This window comes from Balearica regulorum, chromosome 1 (assembly GCF_011004875.1).
Source record: "Balearica regulorum gibbericeps isolate bBalReg1 chromosome 1, bBalReg1.pri, whole genome shotgun sequence".
Lineage (NCBI taxonomy): Eukaryota > Metazoa > Chordata > Aves > Gruiformes > Gruidae > Balearica > Balearica regulorum.
In genome coordinates, this window is record NC_046184.1 from 106,800,199 (window position 1) to 106,822,404 (window position 22,206).

A 22,206-nucleotide genomic window follows, 5' to 3' on the forward strand; every position below is an offset into this window, starting at 1 on the left:
CCTTCTTGTGTGGGGCCCCCAGAGCCGGACGCAGTACTCCAGGTGGGGTGTCATGAGAGCAGAGCAGAGGGGGAGAATCACCTCCCTTGACCTGCTGGTCACACCTCTTTTGAAGCAGCCCAGGATACAGTTGGCTTTCTGGGCTGCCAGCGTCCATTGCTGGCTCATGTTGAGCTTCTCTCATCCACCAACACCCCCGAGTCCTTCTCCTCAGGGCTGCTTTCAATCCATTCTCCATCCAGCCTGTAGTTGTGCTTGGGTTTGTCCCAACCCATGTGCAGGACCTTGCACTTGGCCTCTTGAACTTCACAGGGTTTGCACGGGCCCACCTCTCCAGCCTGTCAAGGTCCCTCTGGGTGGCATTCCTTCCCTCCTGCATGTTAACCGCACTACACAGCTTGGTGTTGTCAGCAAACTTGCTGAGGGTGCGCTCAATCCCACTGTCAATGTCGCCGTCAAAGACGTTAAGCAGTGCTAGTCCCAATACCAGCCCCTGAAGAACACCACTCGTCACTGGTCTCCACTTGGACATCAAGCTGTTGACCACAACAATTTCAGTGTGACCATCTACCTAATTCCTTATCCACTGAGTGGTCCATTTGTTAATGTCTCTCCGACTTAGAGACAAGGATGTTGTGCGGGACAGCGTCAAATGCTTTGCACAAGTCCAGGTAGATGATGTCAGTTGCTCTTCCTTTATCCACCAATGCTGTAATGCCATCATAGAAGGCCACCAAATTTGTCAGGCATGATTTGCCTTTACTGAAGCCATGTTGGCTGTCACTGATCACCTCCTTATTTTCCTTGTGCCTTAGCATAGTTTCCTGTTTACTTGCAGCAGTTTGACACGAGTCATACTTGATAAATTTTCCCTAGCCCTTGTGTACTGTGGAAGCTATGGTGGGATGCTGAGTTTTTAGAGCAATTAAAATAAAATATACACCATGCACCTCTACCCTTGATTCATAATGCATTTCAGTCTTGGGTCACTGATTTGAAATGAACAGTTTCTGGAAACAAAACTTTACACACCCCAGATTTCACATTATACTTTGTCTCTCCTTGTTGGTGCAGTATCAACATTTTTAATAGCAAGTTGTTAATTTGTTGGGATTGGTTTAGGCTCTAAATAGAAGTTTTAAATCTGAAGAATTTAACTAATTCATTATCACAATAATGTAAAAGAACTGTTTAAACAGTTAGCATACACAAACCACAACACTGTGGTTTAGTATACACAAAAAAAACCAGTTAGCACACACAAACCACAACACTGTTTCCACCTGGTCCTTCTTATAGCTTTCGTAATTCCTGCCCAAGCATACACAGAAGAGTTCCATGAAATGTACCAAGGTATTTGATATCTCAAGTCAGGTCTACAGGATTTTGGAAAAGTAACGTCCTTTGACTGTTAGTGAGACCTATATTTCATAGGCGTTTTGAAAACTTCCAGTATAAGAATCACTTTAAGTTTTAAAAGTCAAAATATAGACTATCATAGTTGCTTTAGATCATCAATTCAAAATAGTTAAGATTTGCAATGAAGCCTTGCACCCTCAGAATAAACTTATGCCCATCTGTTCTCAGTTTTATATGATGGTTATTCATAAATTTCTGGGTAATTACATAGACAATTCAACAAAATGGCCAAATGCAATTTTTTTAAAATAGTCATATTTTCAAACATACCAAGTTTTTTAGAAGTTTTGGGTTTTTTTTTTCTCATTCAATCCAATTGCAACTGAAGATGCTTAAAGTTCACCAGGGACCCTTATAATTAAAACTGTAACAGGCTGAAATTATTTTCCAATTATTCCTCAACACACCAATCGGTGCAGCAATGCTGTTTATATTTGTCAGTAGAAATTACTGTGATTACTTTTTGCTTTCAAATGTGTCACTAAAAAGCTAAAAAGAAGTAAGATGGAAGAACAGAGGAGGATTTCAGAAAGACTACGGATCCATTATGTCTGATTCTGGCATTCACCAGGAGTAAATTACAGAAACAAAATGCATACAAATTCAGTTTATCCCACTTTGCTATCACTAAATTAGACACTTTTGAAAGCTGAACTAACAATGGGCAAATTTAAAAATTTGCAAGAATTGTTGAAACAGGTACCTACTATAATTGTTTTGCAATCTAGGGATGAAGGCAAAAGGCAATTACTGAAAAAACAGGATCAGACAGATGTGCAAAGAAGGTTGCTAGCTGCAAAAACAGGAAATTGATATTGAAAGCTATAAGACAAATAGCTGCACATATCTGCTCAGAAGAAGGATTTATGTACATAGGAAGAATAACAAAGGGAATTCCTTGAGGGTTTCATGTTTCACTATAGATGTTAAAATGTTTAAAATACAGGAGCTCAGAAGCCGAAAGGTAATTTTGATTTTACCTCAAGAAAGAAAAAAAAATTCCCATTTCGTCAAAGAGGAAAACCAGAAATCTTCCTCTTAATTTATAAAATTGCTATATTATCATTTTCTCATCCATATTCATTTTGACTATACCTGGGCAAATTTCTTTTCTTGCATTAAAAAATCCAGGAAAAACAATAGCTTTTCCTTTAGATGTTCCAAGTTTATTTTCCTTGATTAAGCATCATGCAGCATGGTTTGGAAATTTCCACTTTTTGGACAGTGAAGACTCTGCTCAGGTACCTCGCTATGCAAATGATACATTTTAGAAGAGAAAAGATACAGTCTCAATCATCAAAGGTATTTGGTTTTGAAGCGTAGATGTTGGGCCTCTACCAGATGACCACAGTCCACGTGGCTCAGTTGGTACTACATGGGCAGCAGCAGTGGTAGTCCCCTATCACTCAAGGTGGTCTCCAGCATGGGATTCTGCAACCTTGCCCCTTCCTCACTCATCCCTGTGATGTTCTGGGAAGTTGACATAAATGAAGATATACCCTCACTTTCTATTTTAAGACTCCAAAACACAGTTAATGAAATGTTAAACAGCAGTGTAAAAACACTGCAAATACTGTGAGTAGTTTCTCAGCCTGAAGTTGATTTTGATCAGAATGTATCTGATGAGCCTCCTCTTCTTTTAGGTAAAAGCCCAGTGAAAACTCTTTCTAAGGTTCCTAATTGATTTCTTCTTCCTTAGAAATATATCATGAATGAACAGAAAAAATTACCTCAAAGCACATATTACTATGTTTTTCACAGTAAGATATAAAAGAAAAAGAAGGAACATTGTCATTAAAAAAACCCAAATAAAAGTGCAACCGAACAGGAGGCACTGTGGATTCGTCTTCTATTACTTTGTCTTATGAGACCTAGAAGTAGACATGATTTGAAATAACAGAAGCAGCACAACAGTAAGAATAAATCACAGAAGCACAATGTATTTACTATGGACTACTCTGCAATACATAGTTAAATAGCAAGCAAAGAGAAAAATTCATCCTGGATCCAAAAGTCTGCTCTTCAAAATAATATTTTATGTATTACATGCATACACATCTATCAATATAATTAGCAAAAAAGCTATGTGATTTTTTAATTTGTTTTAAATTGCAAGTAAATTAATTTTAAAATGTAAGTATGTCTATATATGTACATGCGTATCTCTACTTATATAGAGATATTTCTATATCTAGAAATGTTTTTTCTAGATTATGCATCATTACATTAATATATTTAACTGAAGAATTGCATGCTCACATACGACATAGAGTTGAGGGTGTGGAAACTAAAACAGGTATTCTTCGATTTGAGTTTTAGGATTTTGTTAAAGATTTAGAAACTGAGAAACAAAAGATATTAACCCAAGACACAAATATGACTAAGGGCTGTGTGACTGAGGAATTTTGCCATCGATTTTCATGAAAGCTTATGCAACACTAAGCACCATATTTAGCAAGTAGATGAAGACTGCCAGATAACAGTCTTAACACGTTTTTCACCTTGTTCGGGTGAAGACGTAAGACATGCTGTGATAAAGAAAGTAGACAGCAATGTCCAACTTGTTTTAGTTAGGCCCAGTCTAGTAGTCTCCTCACAGTGCACTTACTATATATTGACACAAACTAGCCACAAACACCATTGCAGCTGCTTTTTTTTTTAAGATCATGATTGGAGGAGCAGAAATAACACTGGCAACCAGCCTACATAAGTCCAGTGATTAAAGCACTTGTTTGAAGAACAGAAGATCTGGATTTTTTTTTTTTACTTTCTTCAAATTCCATCTGCAACTTCCCAGGAATAACACTGGGAACACTGATGGGAAAGAGCAATCAAGTGTGGTGGGGGAAAAAAAAGCAGTATTTATGTCTGCTGTTGAATTTAAAAGCACTGTGCAAAAATGAATGGGGATTCACAGGGCCAGAAGACTGATCAGGTTATGGAGACCTGGGTTCTCATTTGTATTCCCAGACCCATTTCTGTGTTAAAGGTTTTTTAACCTAATAATGATTCAGCACCAAAACTAGAAAGAGTTCCAGAAAGTGAGGACCAAACCCTGTTCTGCTAGCTGAAAGGAGCCAAACTAATTTAATGTCCTTTTATAAGGCAGACTCTCATTCCCTGACCACTCCGGAATTTTCTTTGCGTTTGTTCCAGATTCAGTGAATCTTTTGTGAATACAAGGGACCTGTTCCAAATTCCAACTTTGTTTTCCACTTCTGCTAGTTTGTTCTTTTTTTTCCTCAAGAGGAACATTCTCCTCTGAGACTTAGCAGACATTAGCCAAGGAGCCAGCAAAGCCCACGACAGCCTTCTGCTTCTGATTCATCCTGCTAGTGCAATGAAGCGGCTCTGCAACTCTCCAGCCAAGTTTCTTCCTTTTGGTATCAGTATGTTATTATAAAGGCTACTATCACCAGTACATTCCTAAAACATCTTTACTTTTCTCCAGGAAATTTAGTGAATAACCATGCGTTCACAAAACTACGCATCACTTTTCTTCCTTCCACAGGAATCCATTACCTTGGACAATTCAATCCAGAATGGGCTTCCCTGCTCAGCTGGCTCTGGAACAGGTTTTGTAGTGCCAAAGACCAGCAATATGGGAAATAAATCTTGCCCATAATGTCAAATAACAAACAATAAGTAGTAGGAAGTGATTCCAGTATTACTCAACAACTGAAATTCGCAAGTATGGGGAAGAGGAATGTTGCTCTCACCTTCCTCTCGGCAAGTCTGCATCATCTTTCTTCCACCGGACTGTGGGCGTGGGATCCCCCTGCACCTGGCACCGGAAATCCACGGCCTCCTCCTCCAGCACCACTTGGTTAATCGGTCGCCTGAGAAACGTGGGCCGTTCTTGAAAGAGACATTAAAATTCCTTAGTGAGTCAGAGGGTTGAAATGAACACTTTTGACTTTTCAGCATCTTTTTGTTTACTGATTCACAGAACGAAGAAAGGAGGCTGAGCTCCACAAATTCAGACAAGCGGAACTGATGATGTGCATAAAGAGCTGGGAAGATGACTGCCAGGCTGGAGAGGCAGTGGCTGTTGCATCCAGCCCTCATGCAAGAGCTGAGTGCCACCAGAAGGAAGCCTGTGCTAGCACGGACTGCCTGCCTCCCACGCCAGTGGAGAAGGCTCCAAGACCGTACCCTTCCACATGAACATTTTGGCTCTGCACCGCTGCATACACAGAGCATGATCTAAAAGCTCCCGCCTGCTATAGAGATATAGGAGCTGCTAATGGAGATAGCCTGCCTTTGGCAATAATCAATATCTTGATGCTTCGGAGGAAAATGTAAACTTCGTGTTATGCATCTCAGGCAATTGTGGACTATTGCACAGAGGTCAGAGCTTCCCTGGTCCCCATTGCTAACTTCACCATGGAAAACTAAATTAAGGTCTGAATGATAAGTTCTGTTTACCCTTGTTATGTTAGCCTGCACGGCTACAAATATTATTAATCATCATAATGTTGTACAGGCCTGCTTAAAATCCAGATGGAGAGCCACAATCTGATCTCAGTTATACTGGTACAAACTCAAAGCACCGGTAATTTCATTTGAAAGGATGTCACTGGGGTTAGTTTCCAAGTTGCCTTTGGATTGCATAAATTTTGTTCTGTCCTCTCCTAGCCATACCACACTTTTATTGCCATAAATTATTTATGCTAGAGTCAAACCATTATAAGACTGGGTTTGTATGAAGCAGTATTTCCACTGAAGACATGGATTTATTAAAAAGACATTTAAAACTGGTTACATACTACATTTTGCATTTCATTCTCAGCGAATTGAAGGGTATGATGTCACTTAAAAAATTATTCAAAATTCACACAGATGGAAGCAATACCAGATACTGACTCAGTTTGTCTTGATAACTACAGAACGGAGTTTATGGGTTGGTTATCCATGTTTATTATATCCAAATAATAATTAAAAAAACATTAAAAGAACATTAATAAGGTTGCAAAACCAAGCATGCAGCACCTCAGTGCCAGAAGTGCCAGAACCAAGACTGTCTGCATGTTCTTTAATCACTCCCTTTCTGTTTATGCCTTTTGGGATTGGTTGCAATTATATGATCACATACTATTTTTTCCCAAAACATCTCCAGATTGTTGGTATTCATTTAATAAGCAGGTGTTTAATATTTTGCTTTAGTTGTACCATTTAGTGGGTGGCCTCCTGTCACACTACTCAAAATTCACTTCAAAGACAGAATTATTAATTTCTTCATGACCTCCATTACACCTATCTTAATGCTTCATAAACAATTAATTTGTTTTCATAGCTCATCTCTGAAGTGCGATGGAGATCTAAGAAAGCAAAGTAAAAAATACCTGCTAAATTTTGATGCTCAACCTGAGACACAAAACTGCCAATTTTTTTTCTTTTTTATTTAGCATTAATTTTCTGTGTTCAAAGCTCAGCTTCCATTGAGTTCAGTTGCAGCTGATAAAGTGTTCAACACTTTTACAAATCAGATTATTAAGTCAGAAAATATGGAACACAAAACCACCTGTTAATAATTATGTAAATGAGTGACAGCATCACATAGGAATTCCATGATACTAGCAGGGGGACCTACTGGCAGGGAAAAACTGATTTTGTCAGCAGAAGAACAGACATGTTCAAGAATCTATAGCACTTTTCTAGATGCTACAGATGGAAACATATCTAATGACAGAGATTCTTCTCATTTCTCCCAAGCCATTGCTTTTGTCCCATTCCTAGTTGTGACCAGGATCTGCAGGTTCCAGCAGCATTTGAGCACGTAAATTCAGTTCTAGTCTGTTCCCACACATTGAAATCTCAGTCTTTATTCTGTATTTCAAGTCTCTGTACCAGTCATACATAACCTTCACTACAGCTCCTTGTCCTGTGTGTGCTTCATCAGATTTTTCCTTCCCTGTACATGTAGTCTCCTGACCCTTCCCCATCTCCACCTAGGTTTTCCCCTACCCTCACCTACGTGTCCTGGCCAGCCTGTGACAGTGCCTCAAGTCTCTTTCTCCATTCCAGCCACTGGCTGTGCCAGCTGTTTCCAGCTGCAGACTGCTTCCTTAGCCAATTTGTCTCCTCCTAGCCCAGAATATTGTTGTTCACAGCTGGAACCCAGCAAGTGTTCAAGTCCAGTCTCCCTTCCAACTATCCATGCCTCTCACTTCTTTGTACCTCACAGCAAACTGACTCTTCTCCACTACGTATTTGAACTACACTTGAACTGGAGCTTCTTTTCTCTGTGCCACCTAGATACAGCCCATCCAAAATATTAACAAAAGAAAAATCAGTTAAAGTAACAAAGTATCAACCCAGGAGTGTGACAGCAGCATTAAACTACAGTTGCAGGAAAATGCTGTTCAGACCTGCATTCTACCTGGTGCCTCTGGTGTATGAATTGATGGGTTGGAGTTTTTTGGGTGGGTTTTTTGTTTGGGTTTTTTTTTTTTTTTTTTTTTTTTTGAGAGGTGCATAATTGGCTGATTTGTTGAAAATTAAATAAAGCAAGCAAAATACTATATCTCTGGCATCATGTAGCTATTTCCCATCAAATTTTATGTCCCTGTTATTCAATATGAGGGACTTGCATTTCTCAGGACAAAAAGCTTCCTCCATTCCTCTCCTTCAAATCCTTCCCCATTTCCCATAATTATCCCTTTCACCTCAAAACTGCAGAAACTTCAACATTCTTAGGGAAGAATGAATTATATTGGGAATTTTTAAAACAGTAATCAGTTGAAGCAGACATCAGGCACGGAAAATTTTGGATAAAGCCTTTTGGTTTGACAGACTTGTTAAAACAGGACAAAGTAACAAAGCATTAGTTGTTAACCTTAATGCTAAGCAATGCACTTGGCCTGTCTGTAATTATATGGATCTAGAAGGGAATATCTTAATGAAATTTTCTCTAAGTTGCAACAGTATCTTACTCACAACTTCTCCCCTAAGAAGAGCTTAGTCCAGCCCCTGTGTCCTGGTTTCATCTGGGATAGAGTTAATTTTCTTCCTAGTAGCTTGTATAGTGCTGTGCTTTGGATTTAGGATGAGCATAATGTTGGTAACACACTGACGTTTTAGTTGTTGCTAAGCAGTGCTTACAATTAAGTCAAGGACTTTTCAGCTTCCCAGACCCTGCCAGCGAGGAGGCATGAGCCTTCTGCAGAAGGTGCACAAGAAGCTGGGAAGGGGGCACAGCCAGGACAGCTGACCCAGTCTGGCCAAAGGGGTATTCCATACCATATGATGTCATGCTCAGTAATAAGCTGGAGGGAGTTGGCCAGGGGACAGCAATAGCTGCTAAGGGACAGGATGGGCATTTTCAGCAGGTGGTGAGCAATTGCACTGTGCATCACTTGTTTTGTATATTCTGTTATTATTATTTTCTCTTCCTTTTCTGTCCTATTCAACTGTCTTTATCTCAACCCATGAGTTTTACTTTTTTCCCATTCTCCTCTCCATCCCATTAGGGCAGAGGGGAGTGAGCAAGCAACTGCATGGTGCTTAGTTGCTGGCTGGGGTCAAACCCTGCTCTGAGCTCACACACAATACACTCTACACTATGGTATTTGTTTTTCAAAAGATAGTCCTAAACCAAGAAATCTAGATCCAGATCAGCATCCTCATAGGTGATTTAGAGACCCTTGAATTTAAATACTTCTGCATGTGCCTGTATGTTGGCTTGGTCTGCATACAAAAACTATTTTAGAATACATTTATCAAAGCTGTCTGTAAACAGCTAAGAAATGAACCTATGCATATTTATGAAACAGCTACCTACCTGTGGCTGTAAAGTTTCATATACAGGAAATGGGAAAATAAATTCCTATCATATTTTGAGAAGAACCCAGCTGACAAGACATTAAATGGCTCAAGGTCATTAGCTAAATCACTTGATTCCACATCAAAGCAATTTAGGAGTATACATACATGGTTGTTTCAGATCAGCTTCTCAAAATTGTGTATTTTCCAAAACAGTTTAGAATTTGCTACAAAATAAATAGCTATGTAAGTGCAGATCCCAGTTAGCAAGGACATGCAAATACCAATAACTGCTATTTTCATTTTTCATCATCTCTGCATTTTGCACAGTGTGAATCGGGAAAGAACAAGTTATCGCTCATGTTGTTTCCTGTATTTGTATCACTCAGACAACCCCTTGAATATGTCCAATACCTAATTATACAGCTATAAAGTGATCAGAGTGAATGCCATTGCCAATGCAATTAACATTCTCTATCTGAGATTAACTGGATTTGAGTCACCTGCATAACTTGCTCACAATGCTAATCTCTCAGGAGACAGAGAGCTGCTTGCCTGAGCATGCTAAATAAAGGTTTCTTCATGCAGCCAGGTCAAATTCAGTTTCAGAGCTAAACTTGAGGAAAAAAAATGTTGGTTTTTTTTTTTTTCTTTTGAAATGGTTTGCCCATAAACAAAACCTTATGGTATAATTAAATGTTGTTATTCTGTCAACAGCATTCAGAACACAATATATTTAAGAAACAACAACAAAGGGTAATAAATTAAAATCATAGACCTATATAAAAAATTTAATATAGCTATTTTATAAGCTTTCACTGAGTAAATAAAGTACCCACTTCCCATACTTTCTCTGATGAATATTAAAAACCTTTGAAGAGAACTATAAAATAGGTCATGGTTATATGTCATGTCAACCAGTCATGCTATTACTAGGGTGACCTTTATAACTTCAGAATAAACTTTGCTTGCAGTTATAAAAGGGGATTGCTAATGCAATGTGGACACACACCTACAATCTGTTGCAGTGCTTGAGATATGCACTGCAAGAAAACCTACAAAACTGATCCTAACCAGAAACATAGGAAAATCCTGTCCTTGCTTTGGGTGCTGACACACGCTAACCCCAGAACTCAATTTTTCCTCTATTTAACAATTGGTCTGAGTATCACAGTCTATTAGAGAGACTCCAATGACCTCCAGATGTATTATTGCCCTTTCTCTGTTCCTCAAAAAGTTAGACAGGCATATATGGGACCTCAATCTAATTAAAATGATTCTAACTACCTTAATATATTTTCTCTGCTGAGGCGACTGCTAGAGTGAAGGATTTGATGGTCCCCATAATATAGAGGCTCAATCTGATTTAGAACTGTTTTCTCTGTCTTTGCTGGAGAGAAGGCATCATTTTTTAAAAAATGTTTTCAACTTCTTGGAAAGAAGTATTAAAACATGAATTAAAAGGCTTTGGGGAGGGATTTAATAGCAAATAGTTTAAAAATAAAAGCTTTTTTTCACTTTGGCATTCTGATGTAAAGGGGGAAAAAGAAACATTAGATGGTTGGAAATACCTTTCACTTCAGAATGCTGTCAATAGCGTAGATATTTCATTAACTGCAACATGATCTGGATAAAATAAAGCTCTCTGCCAAAAATGAAGACGTGGAAGAAGACAGGATATTAGTATCACACTAAATTTAGCTATGTTGGCCAAATAAATGAAAATACAATTGCAAAAGCAGATGGTTTTATATTTAAAGACATTCTTCCACTGCCTCTTTTTAGGCACTCTTCCATTTTTCATTTGAGAAATAAGCACTGGTGTAGACATTGCAAACTTCTACACTCTAAGCAGTACCCGAGACATGATGAGCTTGCACCGTAAAGGCATGGAGCACTGTTAAGAGACACGTGCAAATAAAGTAGAATTATTTTTATTAATTGTTAGTGGTTTTCTCCTTTTATATACATCTACAACTGTATCAATTTCAGTTTTTACTGAGCATTAGGTATGCACTTTGGAGACCAAATCAGATCCTTTTTCACAGCAGTATCCTTATCCTATTACAACATGTCAGCATGTGTGGCTAACAAATATTACAAAGCCACACTGGCTCTTTGCAAACTGCCACAAATACGTTGCAAGCAGGAAATACAAGTACTTGAAGAAAAACAGGAGGAGCTTTGCTCTGAAGAAAAAAATAGACACTGCCAATATCTCTGTCCTGACCTGTGAATTTACACCCGATTTTGGTAGATTTTCCATATGGCTGGGAAAGCTTCTGGGACTAATCTCCAGGATATGATGGGGTAAGACTCTCTGCTAAGGCCTTCCACATAGTCAGAGCTCAGGAAAGTAAAATGGGTCACAATGTCTTCATTAAGGGTTTTTTGGATTTTTTTCCTCTAACATCATGTCATCATAGTATACTCTTTCAGGAACTGTGGTATCTCTTTCAGCCTGGCAATGTCTCAAGAACATCAAACACAAATAGTTCTTCAAGCATCAGACAAAAATACCTCTTCATCCCACAGGACCTTATTAGCTGAAAAAAGGTTCAGGTACCAAAACTAAAATCAAAGATTAATCCAAAACAATCTTTAATATGTTTGAATTGACATATCTTTTAAGACATTTTTGTACTCTTCTTAGTTATGCTTTATATTCTTCTGAGGCTCCTCTAAATATATCTTTTTCCATTGCTTGATGCTAGCCTCTTGAAGTTGATATATTAAGGTTTTCATTGATTTCACTGAGCTTCAGAATCAATATACAAGATATACCTTTGTACATTCTCTTCAAACATACCATTTTAAGTCTAAAGGAACAAAAAGGAGGCTGAAATAGTTAAAACAACTTGAAGACTTATCTAAGAACACTACAGTAGTACGACAAAATGATAAAAGGTTAACTTAAAGAGTAATTCTTACTTTATTTCATTTCTGGCTCCATGTTACGTATCTACAAAGTGAGTTTTCTTACAAATTGGAATGAAACTGTTTCTGTTTTGCATCTTGCTTTAAGTCTGTTCAGCCAAAGGCTAGGAGCCCAAACACAAGCAAAGCTGCCTAATTTGTATCATTTACACTTCTGAATTTGGCCTTTAGAATACTGCATCCATCATAATAAAGTACCATGCTGCCTCTTTTTGTGAATGTTGAGATTGATGGATTAGTTATTAACTTTTCTTAAAGGCCAACTCACACTCTGTGACAGACCCTGCCTTCTTGCTTTATGCCAAGATTACACCTTGGAGTCTCATAAAGGCAAAAACTAGCAGTAGTGCTTGAAAGAGAAGACCAACCAAATGTAATGCATCATTGTCACTATTCAAAACACAGGAATAATTTTGGGAAGCACTGCTTGAACATTCAGTTTGCTTTATGATATTTTACTGTGAAAGTTTGGCAATTTTCTGCAAGTAGAAGAATCATGACTTGGGAACACAAAAGAAATGCAATCTGCACTGATGTGCTGGTTTTGGCTGGGACAGAGTTAATTTTCTTCATAGTAGCTAGTATGGGGTTATGTTTTGGGTTTGTGCTGGAACCAGTGTTGCTAACACAGGGATGTTTTGGTTCCTGCTGAGCAGTGCTCACACAGAGCCAAGGCCTTTGCTGCTTCTCACACCACCCCAGCAGCCTGTGGGCTGGGGGTGCACAAGAAGTTGGGAGGGGACACAGCCAAGACAGCTGACACCAACTGATGACAAGGGTATTCCATACCATATGACATCATACTCTGCATATAACTGGGGAAGCTAGCCAGGAGGTAGATTTGCGGCTTGGAAACAGACTGGGCATCAGGTTTTTTTCACATGTGGTGAGCAATTGCATTAGAGCAACACTTTATTATTATTATTATTATTCATTTGTTATCCTATTAAACTATCTTTATCTTTATTTGTTATAAGCATGCATTATATCAGTTTAATCACCACTGGTCCACTGGTCACTAATGTTGTTTGTTCACAGAGTTGTTCTCAGAGTTGTGTCATGTAACATCTTATTTGTCATATATACTGGTGTTTGTGTGTGGTTTGTCACCTCTGAGCATTGCATTACGGTTATTGCTCTGCTATTCAGTGTACTACTGGCTTATGATAAAATCATTGATAATCAGACCAGGTTTTGTATTCAGAGGCGTCTGAATCTGTATTCGGTGGCAGCGGAGTGATAGCGACGGTTTCATCTCCATACTTCGGGAGCCATCTGTGGGAAGCTGTTAATAATTATACTTTTTACTTTTTCTCATCGGAGAGCCAATATGTGAGGGAGACACCTTCTTTCACCTTCCCCTTCTTCTCCAGGCTAATTACAACAGCTGTTGAGAATGTTGAACATCCTTGAGATGTACAGACCAGCATGCTTCTATTGCTATGTCTCCTGAATGTGGTACAGGTCTTGTTTAGGGTCAAACAACTATTTAAGAATACTACTTGGAGATAATCCTGGTGACATGCACTGTGGCTACTCAAACCCTGGTGATAAGCAATGCAGCTGAACCAGAGAACCAACCCATGTTGGCATCAGTTGCCCCGAGACACAAGAAGAAACAGACACGAAAGTCAGCTCATTTAGTAAAGGATGACAAAGCAGGGCCATTGCGAGATCAGGAGGAAGAGGCAGAACCAGAGATAACCACTTGATCCCTATCCCTGAGTGAGCTGTGAGATATGCAAAAAGATTTCAGTCATTGATTAGGCGAGCAACTTGTCACCCGGCTGCTCCAATGCTGGGATAGCTGGGCCAGTAGCCTGGAATTAGAGGGTAGGGAAGCCAAGCAGCTGGGATCCCTGTCCAGGGAAGGGGACACTGACGGGGTGATCGGAAGACACAAGCCCTCAGCCTCTGGAGGTGACTCTTGTCAGGCATGAGGGAAAGGTATCCCTTCAAAGAAGATGTTGTATGTCACCCAGGCAAGTGGACCACCATGGAGAGAGGTATCAAATATCTGAGGGAATTAGCTGTGCGGGAGGTGGTTTATTATGACCCGGACAATGTGCATGTACCCACAGATCCAGATGAAGTCCAATGCACATGACCCGTGTGGCGGAGGTTTGTACAGAGCGCACCACCAGCATATGCAAGTTCATTGGTAGTACTGGCCTAGAAGGATGAAGAGGGACCAATGGTGGATGAACACTGACAATACGAAGAAAATCTCTCTTCCTCCCTACGGGCCTGTGTCCCAGCTGTGGAAAGACTGAAAAATCTGTAAACCTGTTTGAGAAACTGTCCCTGGAGGTCTGGCAACTTAAAGAGCATATGTCCAATTCCCCGCTTGTACAGACCAGTACCTAAGCTGTCAGGAGTGAGAGTTCCTCTGCTCAAGAGAGAGGATGTAGAGGGTGCACACCATGAGGCACCCTGTGGTTTTACCTGTGTGACCATGGAGAGGACACGAGGAAGTGGGATGGAAAACCTACTTCAACCCTAGACGCATGGGTATGTGAGTTGCAAGTCAAAACAATCTCAAATGGGGATTCTTCCAGGAAAATTGCTACTCTAGTCTTCAATGGGCAGTTCCCCAGACAGAGTAGGACTGATCTTACTTCTGATCTTATGGAAGGAGCTTCAGATTTGTATTTACAAGAAGTGAGTAACAATGATGGGATTTGAACCTGTGTGCGCCACACAAATTCATTCGTTGGTAATGAATACGATGACCAGGAGTGGGTGGAGGAAAGGGACAACCAGATTTACTGGACATGTGGATTCGATGGCCTGGAACATCAGAACCCCAGAAGTATAAGGCTCTAGTAGACACTGGTGCACAGTGTAGAGCCAATTGCATTTGTACATCACACTATTATTATTATTATTATTATTATTATTATTATTATCCTTTGTTATCCTATTAAACTATCTTTATCTCAACCCATGAGTTTTTTTCCATTTTCCTCCCCAACCCCTTGAGGGGTAGGGAGGGGTAAGCAAGAAGCTGCATGGTTCTTAGTAACCAGCTGGGGTTAAACCATGACACAGGGTTGAAAAAAAAAAAGTACTTGTTTCCTGAAAGTTCTACCTGTATTATCCACAACTATCTCTCAGCAAATTTATTGAATGAGTACCCAGCCAAGTGGATACATTCTGCATATGGGAAACTTTCATTTTCTCCTCCTACTTCTTTCCAAGGTTCTTATTGCCTTTTTTTTTTTTTTTTTTTTTTTTTTTTTTTTTTGACTCAGGAAAGGTGTAATCTTTTAGGCTAGACTTCCATGCTGTTCCCCTCGGGCCACCAGTTACCACCACACTGACTCAGTTTTTCCAGAGGTAATGCCTCAAGCTAAATTTACTGTAAAGGGAGCCAGAGATCTGCCACGAGTCACATGCAGAAATTAACTTCAGGTACTACAGAAAAACTTGCAAAGCCAAAAGTAATAAGTGGCTGATTCCTGGAAAGGTTTGAGAACTAGTATGAAACAGTTCCTTTTCCTACAGAGCAATGTGTTTACTAAGGCAACCTTCACACTATGGAAAGGGTTTGGGGGTTTATTATTTGAAAAAAGAATAGTGACATTAATAATCAGCTAATTCATACAAATTCCTCTCCAGAATCAGCACCACCTGTAGGCTTGCCAGCCACTTTATTAAATTCTCTAAATCTCTTACCTAAGATATCTTCATTTTAATTACAAAGCCCATACTCAAATATGTTCAAAACAGTTAAAGTTGGGCACATGAATGATATATAAGTATTATGATATTTTTAGCATATTTTTCTCAACACTTGCACTATTCCCATGTTCCTCAAACCTGTGAGTCATATTAGAGGAAGGCTGCGGACTTAACAGATGACCTGTGGTTTTGCCTGTGCTCAGTAAAGTCAATCTGAACATGTACAGCCAATCTGACGTTTCCCAGAGTTGCTGGATTTATTGGATTTATTGTGTATGCCTAGAGTGATTGGACTGTCCAGAAGATACATTGCTTCCTGGAAACATCATGGATAATGCTCTCCAGTGCACTATGCACGCACCCACCCACACATGAGCTGCTGCCTGGAGTCCAGCAATGGAACACAACTGTTCTGCTGGTCAAAGGCAAAGCCAAGCCACCTCCTTTTGTATGGAGCGGACCAGGACTAACCTGGACACGTCTATACAGTGAGCCCAATACACCAACATAGAGCTTCAGGGCCAGGAGGCAGCCAGGAAACGGACACAGGACAGTCAAATCGTCATGTCAAACAGCAGATCATAACCTGACCACCTGCTTCCTGCATGCTATTCTTGTACAGCAAAAAGGAAGATAGGAAGGGAATACCTAGATAGAAGGGAAATTTTAGGTAGGAAGATACCCAGATAGGAAAGGAATTTTAAATACAATTTTCTTTAGGTAGTCTAACACAATTATCAAGAACTAAAATATCTAATTTAATTTAATGCTAATTTTGTTCAGTATTCACAAAATAGGCTTAGATTGTATTTTATGAGTGGATTGCTATGATTAAATCCTGTAAAAAAAAAAAAAAATCAGAATATTGTAATTGGCTGTGTAATATTTTACATACCAAGACAAACCTAATACTTTTCATAGCTCTGCAGGATATGAAATTAGATGCATACTTCAGTTTTTATTCCTACAGTTCAATGCTTTTTAACAAATTATTTTCGTAAGGATTTCTTAAGGCTTTGTAGTTTAGGACTGCAATCTGCTTGCTATCCACGGGGAGTATTACCAGAGATTATCAGTACTTAAACCGATGAAGAAGATATGTCATGTCTTTTTTACATCTGTATAAAGGCACAACTTCAACAGATTGGCTGCAAAGGACATAATAATTTGATAGAGATCCTTTCTGTGGGTTTTTTTTAAGGTATACTAGTTCTGCCATTAAAAGTCATATGCTTCCATGAATCCTCAACACACTAAGTGGAGTGGAAGCCTTTAAGTCTTGTAATGCTGGAAAGCAGCAAATCCTCAGACGCTCATGGATCTTGTCTAGCAAAAACTTTTCTATGCTTTTTGTGAATCCTATAATATGTTTTTTTAAACTGAACAAACAAATGTTCAATTGCACATACATGCAAATACAGATGGCAATATGTGTGACTGGGTTTTCCAGTGCACCGTAATAGACAGAAGGTGACAAAATTAGGAGCACCTGTTTCAGAAAGGACCTTAGGATTTCTATGAAAAGACTTACTGGAATTACAAGCATTCTTATTTGGAATTTTGGTATTGTATCAAGGATATCAAAAAGGTGTAGCAGGAGGGAACATTAACACTATTTGTCTTTCTCTTTTATATGCATGCATGTGTTTTCTTTAGCAATGAGTGTTTTTTTCCTTATCGATTTTCTTTTGTTTGCTTAAGACCTCCTGACTAATTCCTACAAAACCACAGCTAATGGTAAATAGAAATGTCATGACTGCAGGATGTACCACAGCAGGATTTTGCAGCTTTGCTTCTTACCCAGTTGTTAGCAGGATGGATCCAGCTCTAGGTTCAGTATTACTCTGTTCTTGCTCTAGACCCCAACCACATGGCAAATGTTCCTAACAACTTCTTGCCTTGCCCATCAGATCTGGAAGCTCTTTCACACAGGAAACCTATTCATTTTTGAATCATTCAGTAACACCATAAACCTAAATGATGCCCTGGCTTACAGGATGAAAAGCTGTTTCATGCCTTTTAAAAAACAAATGACAAAAGTATCTCTATATATTGAAAGAGCTGATCTTGGGATTTTCTCCAATGACTTTTTACTGATCTGTTGAGCTCTTTTGTGCTCTCCTACAAAGGTTTGATTTCACAACCCCACAGGAATAAGGAATTATTTAAATAGGCAATGCTGGTCCAAATCTCTGTTAAGCAGGCATTGTCAACTGTATTAGAAGTAGCTTAATTACATTTGGCAGTTTTGTGAGGGAGAGCATTATGTCCTGCATTACTGTCTCTAAGAGTACACATATCACTAAGGACCTCCAAGTAGATTGAAACTATGCTCTTAGAAGGAAAATGTTGAGCCATCATGGCTCCATAATTATAAATTGCAGCCTTTGAAACCTGGTCTTCTTCAGAAACTGTGAAATGCAGCTTAAGCAGTACTATTATGTTTTGTTAGCCTTGTTTTTTCTCATATTTTCATGAGTCACCCAGGTCAATTCAGTCTATGACATTTGTAGCAAAACGGAAACAAAAGCTTGAGTCGCTTTACCAAAGACAGTCAGCTCTGCTGGGTCGCTGTCTCGCTCCCCCACCATGTTGGTTCCAACACAAGTGTACATGCCGGCATCACTTTTTCTTGTATTGGAGATCATCAGCTTCCCACCACGTATCTGTTTCAAAACAAGGAATATATTTTTATCTTCAGATAAACAAAAGCTATCAGATAAAAAGCTACATTCTCAGGCAGCAAGTTCCATAATTGAGGCATTTAAAAGTTTTGTTATGTAAATATATATATAGCTTTAAAATTATAATCCTAGATGCTTAAATATCTTTAAGCTGTTCTAGAACACATTTTGTCCTACTGAGTGTTTTTAACTGCATTTCAGGGTTTTTTTCTTCAATTTTCATTAGATGCTTTACATTTCAAAGATTACATTTTTTCCTGCCTCTTTGGCAATGCAGAGTGCTTGTATTTCTTGCATGATGATATGTAAAGCACTCGACACCTCTCTCAAGAAAAAGGCAATTTTACTTAGTTTTATTTAGTTCATTTTATTTTACTGATGTCTGAACAGTTTCCTTGTTCACTGATTAAGACAGATTTTCTCTTTTCCTTGATGCAAACAGACTGAATCTAGCCCAAACTGAGAATTCACCTGACTTCCATAAGACTTAACATTTTCCTGGCTACAAAGCATGCTTATAGAGTGAAAGAGAGGGGTAGTTGAAAGAAATAAAGTAAAAAAATTCACAGTGTCAAGTCAGGCAACGAGGTGCTTCAGAATAAGCTAGGAATATAGCCAAATAAACTAGAGAGTCAGGGAATGATAACCAGTTCCCTGCCACTCTTCCTTCCTCTACTTTTGAGTAGACCCTAGCAAAGACAACCTGGCCCACAAATAGCAACTAAGATTGCAGCTTGAAATACTTCCTTAGGCATTCAAAGAAACAAACAAGCTTCCTAATAGTACTTCCATATTGAATAAGGTCAGCACTGAATGAGTTATATATCATTACATACAACATATAATTTTACTAAAGGAATATTAATAGTGAAAAGCTAAGCATTTAAAAATTAGGAATGAAATATGTCCCCACACCTTTAATTTATCCCATTTGCTTGCATATACCATGACATAATTTCTAATCACTTTAAGTTAGGTATTTCTGCTGGATCCTTTCCATTCAGTACATGGAATCAGCTGTCACAGAATTCAACCAGTGTTACTCATTTACTCAATATATATTCCTATTCAGGAACAATCAACTCTTTAGAGTATAACTTCAGACTTCATTTAGAATACACATCCAAATTACTACACTAAATACAACGTTACCAATATCATCCTAAGCCGCTGTTTTTTTTTCTCACGGAGTACTTGTGTACCTCATAGATGTGACTGATTTTATCTTTAAACCAACCCTCTGATATGAGGTCTGATATTCTCATTTCACTGAAGTCAGATTTCATTTCAGTGAACTGAGATCTAGAAATGGTAAGGCCAAATTGGTCAAAGACATGCACTGAGTCCCCCATATAACAGAGCACCTTACATGACCAAATCTACAGCTCTAATGGACCTCTGTTACACTGATTATACAAATCAAGCCTCAAGAAGTTCATGTTGGAGACCCAAACCAGAAGGAATAAACAACATTCCCCCCTTCATTTGGGAAAGCTCAGAGAGGTAAACTGCCACGAGTAATGATGAGTATCTATGGGAAAGGCTATAAAGGTGTCAAGTTCTGCTGCACTAAGCTGTGGGGCTTCAGTGCAGGCCCTGTGCCTATAGACAACCACCTGAGTTGTACTCACACTGATTCGCTCTTCCTTGTCATCAATACGGACTTTATCTTTCTTCCAGAAGATAGTAGGCTCAGGGTGTCCGCGAGGTGGCTGGCACTCCAATATGGCAGGCTCTCCAGCTGCTACCACAACATCTGTAGGGTTTTGGCGGAAGTCATCCCGTAGCACTAATGCAATAAATGAGGGAAAGAAGAAAAAAAATTACCAGAAGCAATGATATTGTAAGTGGGAAGAAAAAAAATATATGCAGACACATAAATATTAAACAAACAAACAAACAAGTCTCAACCATTATTAGGTGATGACTTTGCATCTTATATTTACTATAAAAGATCTCATAAAGGAAGTTGGTAGGATGTGACCTTTTGTCCAATGGAGGCAGATTTCACATATGTGCGGGCTTTTTCCTTGTTTTTTCTCCAGATAAAAACATTGCTCTGCATTTAAATAAGAAAGACCTGTAGCATGCATTACTCTCTTTAACCTTGACAGGGTCACTTCCCATCCTTGCAAAAGTAACATTGCTGGTCTGATGTTGAGTTCTTTTCATAACAGAAAACAACATGCTGAATATCTGGCTTGCCTGGATCTCCAACTTCAGCATAAGCTAGGTAAAGAAGTGACACAACAGATACTGAATTGCAGAGTTACACCTTGATTAAGGGTATTGTTATTACTGTTATTATTGTTATCACCAAATACATGCCGAAGTGATCACCAGTTCTGATAGGTGTCAGAGAAATCAAGCTGATGGTAGTGTGCTTCCAGCATATTTATTTCTTCCTTTTATTTTTTTTTAGTTTTAATATTGCTGCAACTTTGACCAGTGCTGTCCCACGACATTGAAAGGAAAGAGCATTTAAATCACCAAGCTGTTTGAGAACTAAATTAGGCAACACAGGACAGCTTCTAATGTAAGTCAAGCTTCTATAAAGAAGGATTAGGTCCAACTAGCTGGCTTCAGTGTGTTAAAATGATATCCACTTCATCGTTATTCTTCCATGTGTGTCCTAGTCTCTAGGTTAATTGACATTCTTATAAACATAAAACTGAAAATAGCTCTAGATGAGCTACTGAAATAGAATTTAGGGCATTTCCCCTCCCTGAATTTCAGCTACGTTTGGCTTTCATTACAGCTTTAAAACAGTTCTCGCCCTTAATGGAACCAGGGCCCTCTGAGAAATTAGAAAACACTGTATCCTAGTGAAGGGGCAAGTCAGGAAGAGTTCAGCAGAAATTGCTCAGTCTCATTTCATAAGCAGAGATAATTTACTGCTTTCAATGTTAATAAAACGTGCCCCATTTTAACATTTGGAACCAAATATTTTTCTATTCTGTGATAAGCCAGAAGAAAATATGATTAATACATACAAGAATGGGTCTCTGAATGGGCTAAGGTGAGAAGGCTGTATATATGTGGCACTCAAAACGACATATGAGGTAACTTTCATTCCCCATTTTGGGATAGACAGGTAGATCCCAGAGGAAGGAGGGAATTAATTGGAAGTTAATTCCTTTTCTAACACAAAAAAGAGTGATTATTTAGGTCTTGCTCTTGAAGCATAATATAAAAGTGACAGGATGTAGTTCGCAACAAATGCAGCTCTGGCAAGAACCCACAGTCTTCCTAGGTGACACACCCAATTGATACATTTTTTCCCAACAGATAACAAAATAGTCAAGCTTAAATATATTTCTGATTAATACAAATCACTCATACACTTTTGATTCACAACAATCAAATGGACAGAAACGGAATTTGTAGAGCTTCAAGATCAAATGGAAGGAATGACTTATGCAATGCACAACACAGAAACAGTATGTTGAAGATCATGGGCTGCTGACTACTTGGCATTACAATTTGAAAAGCCAAGAAAGCTAAATCCACAGCAATTTCAGAGAAAGAACCAGAAAAAAAAAGTGTTACAAAAGCACCTATTTTAGGAAGCGTCTTCATGTGTTTCTGTCATTACTATGATACACAGGAAGAAAAAATACTTCTACGCAATGCCATGCCCTCTTTCATATAACTGGCAAATGGATAAACATCAACTTCTTCCATTATTATTATACATAAAATAAATATTAAGTTTTAT

General features: G+C 38.8%; 1 protein-coding gene across 18 annotated transcripts in view; it reads right to left on the reverse strand.

Annotated features, from left to right (window-relative positions):
- Window positions 1–22,206, reverse strand: part of ROBO2 (roundabout guidance receptor 2) — a 479,926-nt gene that overhangs the window by 136,561 nt on the left and 321,159 nt on the right. For all 18 annotated transcript variants that reach the window (XM_075769670.1, XM_075769605.1, XM_075769597.1 and 15 more), the window contains exons 3-5: window positions 20,120–20,277; window positions 18,350–18,470; window positions 5,139–5,277 (exon numbers count right to left, since the gene is read on the reverse strand). In XM_075769670.1, coding sequence (XP_075625785.1) covers window positions 5,139–5,277; window positions 18,350–18,470; window positions 20,120–20,277 — 418 coding nt within the window. The remainder of the gene's footprint in view (window positions 1–5,138; window positions 5,278–18,349; window positions 18,471–20,119; window positions 20,278–22,206) is intronic.